Source organism: Eschrichtius robustus, chromosome 13 (genome assembly GCF_028021215.1).
Source record: "Eschrichtius robustus isolate mEscRob2 chromosome 13, mEscRob2.pri, whole genome shotgun sequence".
NCBI classification, from domain to species: domain Eukaryota; kingdom Metazoa; phylum Chordata; class Mammalia; order Artiodactyla; family Eschrichtiidae; genus Eschrichtius; species Eschrichtius robustus.
The window spans coordinates 12,109,466-12,122,257 of NC_090836.1; the positions used below are offsets into that span (position 1 = coordinate 12,109,466).

General features: G+C 39.5%; 1 protein-coding gene across 3 annotated transcripts in view; it reads right to left on the reverse strand.

Moving 5' to 3' along the window:
• PLBD1 (phospholipase B domain containing 1) overlaps window positions 1-12,792 on the reverse strand; it is a 94,306-nt gene that overhangs the window by 21,623 nt on the left and 59,891 nt on the right. For all 3 annotated transcript variants that reach the window (XM_068560639.1, XM_068560638.1, XM_068560640.1), the window contains 2 exons: window positions 9,345-9,485; window positions 8,789-8,933 (listed from right to left, as the gene is read on the reverse strand). In XM_068560639.1, the coding sequence (XP_068416740.1) occupies window positions 8,789-8,933; window positions 9,345-9,485 (286 nt within the window). The remainder of the gene's footprint in view (window positions 1-8,788; window positions 8,934-9,344; window positions 9,486-12,792) is intronic.

The following is a 12,792-nucleotide window of genomic DNA, read 5'->3' on the forward strand; positions in this document are numbered from 1 at the left end:
ATAAAAATATTATAAATAACTTTATATCAATAAACATGATAAATTAGAGTCACTGGACAAATTCCTTGAAAGACACAAATTTTCAAAACTGACTCAAGAAGAATTAGAAAACCTGAATAGACCTATATTAATGAAAGAAATTGAACTCATAATTAAAAACTTTCCAACAGATAAAATTCCATGTCTAGATGGCTTAATCAATGAATTCTTTAAAACATTTAAAGAAAAAAATAATTGCAGTCCTACACAAACTCCTTCAGAAAGCACAGAGGGAAAAAATAATTCCAAATTCAGTTTATAAGAACAAGCTTACCCCAATACCAAAACTATTAAAAGAAAAGGAAACCACAGTCCAATATGTTTCATGAATACTAGATGAAAAAATCCTTAACAAAATATTAGTATGTTGAATAAAAAATAAATAAAAAAGAATAATATATTATGATTAAGTGGGGTTTATCCCAGGAATGCCAAGTTGATTTAATATCTGAAAATTAATCAGTGGAACTCACCGTATTAATACAGGATGAATATCATATGATCATAGATAGAAGCTGAGAATTGCACAAAATGCAGCACTCATTCATGATAAAAACATTAAGCAAAGTAGGAAGAGATGGGATCTTCTTTAACCTTATAAAGGGTAACCAAAAAGCCTACAATTAACATCATACTTAACGGTGAATGACTGAATACTTTTCCCCTTAAGATCAGGAACTAGGCAAAGATTTCCATGCCACTTCTAGTCTACAGTGTCCTGGAGGTCTTATCCAGTACATTCATGAAAGAAAACAAAGACATACAAGGTAAGGGAGAAGTAAAACTGTCTTTATGCAAAGATGGCCTGATTATGTATCTAGAAAAATCCCAAGAAATCCACAAAAAAGCTATTAGATTGATACATGAACTTAGAAAGTTCTCAAGAGAAAAAGTAAATATACAAAAAAATAATATTTCTATATTGTGGTGGTGTTTAACTTTCCACAAATTCCTTGACAATTTTCCCTTTAAAAGATAGATTCTAGGGACTTCCCTGGTGGCGCAGTGGTTAAGAATCCGCCTGCCAATGCAGGGGACACGATTCGAGCCCTGGTCCGGGAAGATCCCACATGCCACGGAGCAACTAAGCCCGTGTGCCACAACTACTGAGCCTGTGCTCTAGAGCCCGTGAGCCACAACTACTGAGCCCGTGTGCCACAACTACTGAAGCCCGCGTGCCTAGAGCCCGTGCTCCGCAACAAGAGAAGCCACCACAATGAGAAGCCCGCGCACCGCAACGAAGAGTAACCCCTGCTCCCCGCAACTAGAGAAAGCCTGCGCGCAGCAACAAAGACCCAACGCAGCCAAAAAAAAAAAAAAAAAAAAAAAAAAAGATAGATTCTAATTTCCTTTTCTTGAATGTGGGCTGATCATAATAACTTCCTTCTAATAAATAGAACGTGGTGGAAGTGACAGTATATGACTTCTGAGACTAGGTCATAATAGGTATTGCTGTCTCTGCCATGCTCTTTCAGATCACTTGGTCGGGGGGAAACCAGGAATCCTGTCCTGAGGATACTTGAGCAGTCCTGTGAAGAGGCCCATGGAGGGGAATCAATTTCCCAGCACCATCTTATTGACCATGGAAGTGAGTCACCTTGGAAGTACATCCTTTAGCTTTAGTTAAGTTACCAGAGATTTCAGCCCCTCAGTCTCTGAGTCTTCAGCTAAAGCCCCAGATATAGAGAAGTAGAGACAAGCTCTCCTCACTGGGCCCTATCTAAATTCCTTATCCATAGAGACTATGAGATACTAAATGGTTACTGTCATTTCAAGTCACTAATTTTGGGGGTGATTTGTTATGTAGCGACAGATAAATAATGCATATATACAAGCAATGAACAATTGGAAAAAGGAATAAAAATTGATTCTGATTACAGTAGCATCAAAAATCATTTAGGATTCAAATTAATTTAAGGTATGTAAGACCCATATACTAAAAACTACAAAACATTGCTCAAATTAAAGAAGACCTAAATAAATAGAGAAACAATATTTGTGGGTTGGAAGACTCAGTATTACTGACAGGTTGATTATCTCTGATTGACTTAAACCTTCAATGCAATGGAAATCAGCAGATCTTTTTCTTGACATGAACAAATTTTATTTATTTTTATTTTTTAATACAATTTCTAAAGGTCACATTCCACTTACAGTTATTACAAAATATTGGCTATATTCCCCATGTTGTACAATACATCCTTGTAGCCTATCTTACACCCAATAGTTTGTACCTTCCACTCCCCCTACCCTATAAACCCCTCCCCCACCTCCCCACTGGTAACCACTAGTTTGTTCTCTATATCTGTGAGTCTGCTTCTTTTTTGTTATATTCACTAGTTTGTTGTAGTTTTTAGATTCCACATATAAGTGATATCACATAGTATTTGTCTTTCTCTGTCTGACATAAGTGAAATAATTCACTTAGCATAATGCCCTCCAAGTCCATCCATGTTGCTGCAAATGGCAAGATTTCATTCTTTATTATGGCTGAGTAATATTCCATTGTGTATATGTACCACATCTTCTTTATCCGTTCATCTGTTGATGGACACTTAGGGTGCTTCCATGTCTTGGCTATTGTAAATAAAGCTGCTACGAACATTGGGGTTCATGTATCTTTTCAAGTTAGTGTTATTGTTCTTTTCGGACATATACCCAGGAGTGGAATTCCTGGGTCATATGGTAGTTGTATTTTTAGTTTTCTGAGAAACTTCCATAATGTTTTCCACAGTGGCTGCACCAATTTACATTCCCACCAACAGTGTACGAGGGTTCCCTTTCTCAACATCCTCGCCAACATTTGTTATTTGTGTTCTTTTTGATGATAAGTAGATCTCTGCACTGCAGTGTTCATGCAGTGGTGATGCCTACCTTTTCAATGCTGTCATTCCCTATGGGATTCTTGACTGCATAGCCAAAATCAAGAGTTGTCTGTATACAGTATCCTGGCGGAGGACTAGCCAGGGCTTTTATCTTCCTTTGCCCTATCACCTCTTAGGTAAAACAGACCATGGCTATTCAAAAGCTTCTTTTTTTGCTTCAATAATACAGGGCCACCTTTCTTAGAGTATCCAGAGCTTCAGGCAAGTAATTTTTGCAGGGCCCCTGCCTATATAAACAATTTGATTAAGAAATATATGACAAAATTCAAGGGCCCATGTGAGGTATAGTGATTTATTAATGAAGATTTAGAATAATGAGTAGAGAAACATACTAATGTATTTGTCTATCGTCCAATCAGTGTATGTGAAGATGCTTTGTAATGTCCAGGTACCACCTCTTTGTATTTATAGTCCGATGCATTATTTCTGGAAAATTTTATATCTCCCTTCATGCGAAAAAAGCAGCAATACTATTACTCTCAAAGCCATGACTCTTTGTAACCTGCTTGCACTGAAACAACATAGATTTCTTTGCCTCTGCAGTTCCTTAACGCCATTTACTTAATGACTCTGCAACGTTTATCGTGTCACCTGTGAATACTGAATTCTAATGACTCTCTCAGAAATCATCACTGTGCTTTGTTAATCATGACCACAATGGCAACTCTTACCCACAGTATTAAGAAAAATGTGAATGATTATTCTTTTTCTGGTCATTAATTACATTCAGAATTTTATGGAGTAAACATACATCAACGTATTTCCAACTTTTGCCTGTCTTCTCTCAGACTTCCTATGCTATAATCAGTGCTCTCCTAGAATGTGGTCTCTATGCATGCTGCCTACACCCCTACCTTTGATACACTCCCGCCTGTGGGTAGGAGAGGTGAGAAGCCTGAGGCAGGAGCCAGAAGAGCAGTCTCAACTGCTCCACAGAATACCCATCCAACTTGTAACTTGTTAACGACTCGTGAGAGTAGGAAGTCACCTCATCAACTGGAGGCATGAGATCTGTTACAAAGGCCTGGTTGTGTTAGAAAGCAAGGTTTTTAAAGCCCTTTTAGGGGCCAGGGCCAGCCCTCCCCACAGCACTGCTGAACACGTGGTGCAGAGCCTGCAGGGGGTGCCGTGACTGCCACAGGGGCCAGTGGGGGAGCATACAGAGTAAAGCTCACTTGTCACCTCCCCTGCTGCCCTTGGGTAGAAAGGAAGGAGCACTGCAGTGAGAACACAGGTGAAAGCAGACGCTTAAGCCCAAGGGTAAGCGTGACCTTTGGCAGCCTAGGGCCTAGTGACAGTTGCAAAAACTGGGGCTCCAGACAAGTGTCTGGAGTGTTTACCTGGGAAGTGTTGCCGAGCTGTAGTGAGGCCAAGGGGATGTACAAGGATGGTGACTCCCAGCTTATGTCCCCTGGCAATGTCTCCTTAGCCTCTAGATGCACGGGAAACCTGAAGCCTGTCTGAAGCTGAAGCACCAGGCTAAGTAAATAGGTCTTTTTCACAGGCATACTTGGGTTTTATTTCAGCTTGCTGTCTGTGCAGTGCCCTGGGCGTGGTAGCCTGCCAAGAGCTGTCTTCCTGATCGTTACCGTCCTGTGGAGCTCAGGAATGCCAGGGCCCCTGGCCAGCAAGGCCAGGGGATCAAGAGGTGTCCCCTATGTGGATTGAATGTGCTCACTGGCTTTAGCAGGGCAGCTGGAGAGTGGAGGGGATGGGGCCCGCTCACTGGCTTCAGAAAGGCAGCTCTTCAGCCCCAGCCAGGGGGCAGGGGAGTGTTGCAACCACTGCATGTGCAGACTTCAGCAAGGAAGTAGGACACTGCAACCACCACTCCCCCCTGCCTGTTCAGCTAGGCAGTGGGAGGGTGCTGCATCCGAGCCCACCCACCTGCGCTGGCATGCTAGGTGGAGACCGCACCAATGGCTTCCGCCGGCGCCTCTGCCTTCAGGACCATTTCAGTTGCCCCCTGCCTCTCCAGCCTTTAGATTGGCAAATGAATCTTCCTCACACATGGCACCTTCCAAACTGTTGCTATTTTGCTGGGTCTTGGGGTGAATAAGACCACGTGCAAATCCTTTACTAGGGGAATCTCAGTTTCCTATAGCACTTTGGTACCCTTGGACATCAGCCGTGTTGGGTATCTAAGCCAAACGTTTTGGGAGCTCATCATTCTGGTGCGGATCCCAGGGGCTGGGGTGCCTGGTGGGGGTCACCAATCCCTTGCTCCTCCTGGAGAAGCACCTGTCTCATGAGATCCCTCCTTATCGCGTGTTGCTGCACACAATAAAGTGGGGTCTTTTGCAAGACCATGTCTCTACCTCTCCTACCTGTCTCAGTGTGGTCCTTTTATTCTCTGTTGTGGGAATCAGTTCATTTCATTTTCAGATCTTTTTCAGAGGGAAATGATCCAAATGTAGCTGTAGATTTAGTGTGTCTGTGAGAGCAGGTGAGTTCAGAATCTTCCTACTCTGCCACCTTGGACCCCACCTTAAATCCTTTCTAGATTAAGAGGGGGGTTATTATATTAATTTATTTCCTTGAATAACTACCTGTATTTTTATGGAGTCAGCTGGGACTCTCGTGAACACAGAGCATGAGATTGGCTTAGATAAGCCTGGGTGAGCTGGGGTCAGCACATCCTTTTGCAATATTGATGAATGTATTGTGAAGGATTACTATGGTTCCTCCTATTCTCCTATGCTAAGAGTACAGTTTTGGGAGTGCCCTTCCAACAGTTCTTATTAGGCAATTTTCCCTCAAGGATTCTGGCAAGGACAACAGGAACACTATTACTGCTATATGAATTCGGCGGTCATTTTTGACATCTTGTTTTCTTCTTGAAGAGGAATATCAATCTTCCATCCGTATATTGACTGACCATCTGCAAAACTTTATGTGGTTTGAGTTGCCTGGATTGTTGCCTCAGGCTTCTACGTGTTCTGTTGGAAGCCTCTCTTGTCCTCCTCTCGTGGGCCAGACATTTTGTAATTCTAAAATGCAGATCTATTAATGTCACTTCCACTTGTCATCTTAATGGTCTTGCATTGCCCTTCATTCCCTCTCCCTGGCCTTCTCCACACTTTCTCTTGCCTATAGGCCTTTACATGTGCTGCTTGTTCCACATGGAACATTCTATCACCCCATTATCCCCATTGGCCTGGGGAATTTACACTTGCCTTTGTGTCTCAACCTAAATTTTACTTTCTCTTAGAAGCTATCTCATCATCCCCAAACTAGGCTTCTCTATTATTACACAAATCACACTTTAATCACTGCTTTTTTATTTGTGTCTATTTTTCACCAGAATGTAAAGTTTGTTAGAATAGGGGCTGCATTTGTCCTGTTTTCTCATCACAAATACTCTGCTTAGCACATTTTAATAGAAAACTGTAGATGAATAAATTATATCATGACTTGATCTATCAGTTCTGACTCAATAACTCTTAATATCCTTGTCCGTATCAGGAAGAGCCTCCAGGTCCTGCCCCTTGGAGTACAAAACTGACACCACGCTCCTAACCCACTCAATCTATCATGGTCCTCCTGCACCAAAGAAAAGCAACAAGTCACCTAGCTTATTTCCGGGATCAACAGCACATACACATGGCATAAAGTTCATGCTAAAGCTTAGTTTTATATCTGTGCGATGAATTCCGTATGGCTGATCCCGTAACTAAACAATTCTTTGTAATATAAATAAAATTCTACGTGTTTCTTCATGTTGGCTGTTGAAAACAAAGCAGTCCAGTTAGAGAAATTATGAATGACATTGCTCCACGGGCTCCTGTAAAAACATCTTGGAGTAAAAAAAAAAAAAGAAAAGTCTTTTGTTTTCTCTCAGTTTAATTGCGCTACAAATCTCTATTATCTATATATCTACTTCTAAATCTATCTATTCTGGAAGCTATATATGCAAATATGAGCAAGGTCAAAAGTTTCATAGGAAATCCCTCCATGTCCTTCTCCATCACTACCTCTGGGATTCAAGACTATTAAGACTATGGAAGAACACCATTCTGCAGAGATTTCAAAGCAAAAATTTCAGGTAACAGCTGAACTTTGCATTTTATCACAAATAAGAGGAAGAGTATGAATATTTGACTGTCTCAGTATCTTGCTGTCCTTAAATTTCAGTCCAAAGGAACACAGAAGAATCAAAGCACAGTCTAACTTGGAGAAGGGAGTTCTCAGTCCCCCTCAGTACTAAAACAATTAAGCAAACTATGACAAAGATGAAATCAAAGTGGTCTCAAAGGAAGGATCAGGTCACAAGGACAGAGAGACATCACTTTATTCCCCTGGTGAGAATTCCCGCTAGGGTGATGTTAATATTATCAAGAACAGGGCTTCCCTGGTGGTGCAGTGGTTGAGAATCCGCCTGCCAATGCAGGGGACACGGGTTCGGGCCCTGGTCTGGGAAGATCCCACATGCCGCGGAGCAACTGGGCCCGTGAGCCACAACTACTGAGCCTGTGCGTCTGGAGCCTATGCTCCGCAACAAGAGAGGCCGCGACAGTGAGAGGCCTGCGCACCGCGATGAAGAGTGGCCCCCGCTTGCCGCAACTAGAGGAAGCCCTTGCACAGAAACGAAGACCCAACACAGCCAAAAATAAATAAATAAATAAATTGATTAAAAAAAAAAAAAATTATCAAGAACAACAGTGCCAGAAGGGACAATAATACTCTGACACAAATACTCTTACAAAGCTAGATATGACAGGTGGTTGGTATAACCACCCTGTAAGTTGCATATATGTAATTAAAGGTCAAAAGTGTCCACATCACATCTGCATCGGACACTTAGATGTTTGGTAAGAATTTACCCCTTGCCTTTGCTCATGATGTTTCCTGAAGAGGTTGCAAACCTGCAGTTGAGGGCAATTACAGCTAGCAGACACACGTTTTGGGGTTCACACGGTGGGTTTTGTTTTTCAAATCCATATTTCTCTCTTGAGAAGCTAGAGGATATGGAAATACTGATCTCCACATGGCTGGGTGACAATAGTCAGTGGGAGCCGACTGGCTCCCTGTCAATGGACCATGTGTTTGCTACAATTGTTTCCATTTCTATTTTCTTATACCAGCCCCCTTTATTCATTTGCATCATCTTCTGTCTCCTTTAGGTACAGGAGTTTGCAATCCCAACTCTACAAAGACCATCCTTCCCATCCATCTCTACCTGCTCAAATTCTAGTCATCGTTCATGGTTCATCTCAAATGTTCACCTTTTTCCTTTTTCCCAACAATCAGAAGTGAGCTGTCCCTATTTTGAATACTCACAACATTTCTTACACTTCTTTTGTAGCCTATACAGTATCCAGTAATAATATTGTTCTTATCTGTATAGTACTTATCTTGTTTGTGTAAGATCTATAAGCTTGTACATTCATTCACCCATCCATTCAGCAAAAATTTATTAAGTACTAGGTGCCACATACTAGGTAAACTGCTGTGGATATTGCAAAGAATAAGAGAAATGGATAAATCAACTATACTCCAATTAAAAAAAAAAAGAAATCATAAAAAAAGAGAAATGGAGACAGGCTCTCAAGGAGATGCTGAGATCAGGATCTATCTCGCTCATCTTTGATTCCACTGCAGAGCCTAGGCAAGTGCCTCGTGCTTAATAAATACTCAACTGGCATTTGTGGAAGTGAACTTTTGTCAACCCTATTAACATAGTTTATGACATTCTATTAAATTCAAGTATTAGAGCTATATTTCATAGCACTCTAAAAACCAATTTTCATTAATGTATGCTAATCACTAAACCTTTCTTCTTCCATTCCAGTTACTCTAAATCACTAAGGTTTTATCCTGAAATAGTACTCAAAGTACTCAGATGTCTCTCTAAATTTATTTACCTGGGTAACTGCTGAAAGAGACGCGACTACTGCTGGTGTCTTTATCAATGATGTTGAAGTCCCAGTGTTTATATATCCTGAGCATGGCAGCATACGTGTACCAGCTTGAGTGAGCAAAAAAGATGTTCTCAAATCCAGGAAGAACCTATAGCCAGAATCATAGTGAAGTATACAGATAACTGACTACAAATGTAGGAAGTGTAGAGGGATATGTCAATTAAGGTGTTTATTGCTGTTTTTGTTACTGGAAAATCAACCTTTAATGTGCACAAAACAGACAGAGTCTGTCCTAGCTTCCAAAATGGAAGATTCTGGATGGTGGGAGTGGCAGGTACATAGAGCACGGGAAAAATGATGGAAGAAACGGGTAACATCATGTACATCCAGTTCCCTCCATCAGTTCCTTCCAGTTCTTAACTTCTATGACAGAGGAACCCATGAGCTGATATATAACTATAGCTGGGAGTGGTGAGATGTTACCATACTTGGGTGACATATAGAAAAAGTCCATATGGACCAGAAGAAGGACAAAGAGAAAGGCTGCCGCATGTCTCACCTTAATGAGAGCAGAGCAATGTCCCATGTCCCATCTCTTAAAAACCTCCAGGCCGGAGTTTTTTGTGGGAGAAAGTGTGGGAATCAGGTCCAGCAGATCTCCAACAGCATTCAGGAACTGAATCTGGAACAGGGTTATGGGCTGGGAAAAGACAGAGACTGCACTTAACATTGATTTCAGACAATCAGACGTCATTTTCTATTGTGAGGGCTCCTCTTGTTAGGTATCCATTACATTATTCCTTTGTGAAGGTTCCCTAATGTAACAGATACACTAGATTTTATTGTAGTTTATAAAGTGATTTTTATTACTTTATAGTTTGTGAGACGTTTTAGCCTGTTAGCCACAGATTTTGGGAGTGGGTCCTATGAGAGTAAAGTACACAGAGCACTTTGCTTGCATTCCTCTACAGCAGGTTTTTTCAGTCTTGGCACTAGTGATATTTGGGGCCAAATAAGTCTTTCTTGTTGGGCAGGGGGGCTGGGCATTGTAGGAAGTTTAGCAGCATCCCTGGCCTCTACCCACTAGATATCAGTAGCACCCTCCCAATTTGGACAACCCAAAATGTCTCTAGGCATTGCAAAATGTCCTCTGGTGAGAAGTCATCCTCAGCTGAGAAGCACTGCTTTACAGCAAAAATATTCAACTAAGGTGCTTTTGATTTTGATCGTATGTTTAACACAGGACTAACAGACTTGACAGCATTAAACCTGAAGCAATTATCAGGCTTGAACATGAACTCTGTGTTAACTAGAGAGCACTGCTCCAGCAAGATTCAAACCACCAGAGTCGCCCAGGGCTAGGCATCTACAAACAAATTGGTTTTCGGGCAGAGGTGGTGAGAAGACAAATACACATGACAATTTTAACAAAAGCAAAAGCAAGAAAAAAACCCCAAACCTGATTATTTATTTATATAAACATTCTCTTTGTTTTGTTTTTGAATAAGTAATCCATTCGTTATTCAATTTTTTTTTAAATTATAAGATCTATAGTGGAAATTCTCTTCACTCCTATCCTCTGTTCACTCAAGACCCACCCTGTCTCCAGCTTACCACTTTTATTGGTTTCTTGCGTATCTCTCTAGACTTCTAAAAATGTCTTACAAATACATTTTTTAACATAAACGATAGTGTGTTATATATACTTCTCTTCACCTTGATTTTTTTCTCTTAATATCTTTTCATATCTTGGGGACCTTTCCATATTTGATATAAAAATCTTCCTCATGCTTTTAAACAGTATTTCAATGAATGGATGCATTATAATATTTTTAACCAGTATTTTATTGGTAGACTTTCAGGTGGTTTCTAGTCTTTTGCTAATATAAATAATGTAACAATAGTCAGACTTGGACACATCGTTTTGTATGTGTGTGAGTCTGTGTGTAGGATAGATCTCTAGAAATGATTTTGATTTTAATAGATGTTTCCAAATTGTCTTCATAGGGCTTATTTCAATTATACTAGTACAGCCTAACAACATACTAAACAATTAGTTTATTTCCAGTTTGATAGGTGAAAAACAGTATCTCATTGTAGTTTATACTGGCATTTTTTTCTATTATGAGCACCGCTGAGCATATGTTTAAAAATCTTTGGATTTATTTTTTGTGAACTGTGAATGTGCTTTATCTGTTTTTCTACTAGGTTATACTTGTTTACCTACTTTTAAGAGTTCTTTAAGTATTAGAGAGATTAGTTCATTGTCTCCAAGATGAATTGCAATATATCTTTCAGTTTGTAATTTGCTTTTAAATATCTTGCCTTTATTTTAAAAATTAAGAATGATATCATACATATGAAAGAATAAAGATGTATATGCACAGTTTAAGGAAAAATAATAAACTCCTATTACCCACCTCACAGTTTAAAAAATAGAATATTAGCTGTGCCTTAGAAGTCACCAATCTCATTTCCCTTCCCTTCCCTACCAGTAGTAACCACTCTACTAAATTTCATGTTGTTCATTACTTGCTTTTATTATTTTATCATCTATGTATAAATCCTTAAACAATTATTTTTAAAACTTTTCCTGGTTTTGAATATGTACAAATAGAATCATACTGTGTTCATTCTTTTGCTCAAAATTATTTTTTGACATTTATCAATGTTGATCATGTGGAAATAGTTCATTCATTTTCATTCCTATATGGTATCCCATTACATGAATATATAGTGTCACAATATACGTATGATAAATATCTGGGGTGTTTCCGGTTCACAGCAAAACAATGGTACTGTGAACTTTTACGTACTTGCGCCCCATTTTTGAGAAACTATGTAACATCTGAGTGGATCTGCCAGGTTGTAGACTGTGTTATCCTCAAATGTTTCAAGTAATGTCCAATCCTTTTCCAAAGTGGCTGTAATAGTTTACTTACTCCAATAGTGCTTGGGATTTCCCAGTTCTGGTGTGTAATAGGATCTCACTGTGGTTTTACTACGCATTTTCTTGAAATAGAGCCTTTCATCACCTGTTTATTGGCCATATGTATTTCCTCTTCCAAGAAATTCCTCTCGATGTTTTTGCCCACTGCCCATTTTTCTACTGAGTATTTTCTTTTTAACAATTTGTCGATGTTCTTTATGTATTTTAGATACAAATCCTTTGTTAGTTAAATGTATTGCAAATATCTTCTCCTGGTTTACATCTTATCTTTTCACTCTCTATACTGTCTTTTGATAAAAAGAAATTCTTATTTTAATTAGCTGAATTTGTCAATCTTTTTCTTCATGGTTAGTGCTTTTGTGTCTTAAGACCTTGTTGCCTACCCTATGTCGTATCCTCCTAGTGAAGACTGAATGATACTGGGTCTAGGCTATTGTCATTACTTCCAGGCTTTTTCAAGGGACAAAGCAAGGAAACGTGTACTTTTTTTTTTTTTTTTGGCCGTGCCATGAGGTTTGCAGGATCTTAGTTCCCCAACCAGGGATTGAACCCAGGCACAGCAGTGAAAGTGCTGAGTCCTAACCACTGGACCACCAGGGAATTCCTGGGAAACGTGTATTTTTTAAAAGTAATGATTTGCTACCTATATTTCAACTTAAAAACAAAAACCAAAACACAGGATCTTTACTTCATTGATTTTTCTTATGCTGAAAATCTTGTTATCTAACATACTTATTTGCTTTATCTTACTATATCAAGTGAACTCTATCAAATTTCAAAATAGCAATATCAATATTTTTACTAAAGTAAGATTACAATTCAAGGTCATTTGTTTTGGTTTTGGTTTTGGTGATTCTTCTTGTCTGTAGCATCTATTCCACTGAGGATGTACAACAGTAACTGTGTTTTAAGGTCACTTGAAATAACTGCTGTCCGTATGGTTATGCCACAAACTTGATACACCATTAGGTATATTTGTGTCAATTTGTTTTCAGATCTTAGGAACGGCTTTGCTTTAAAAAATTTTTTTTAAGTATGAACAGCATTTACATAGTTC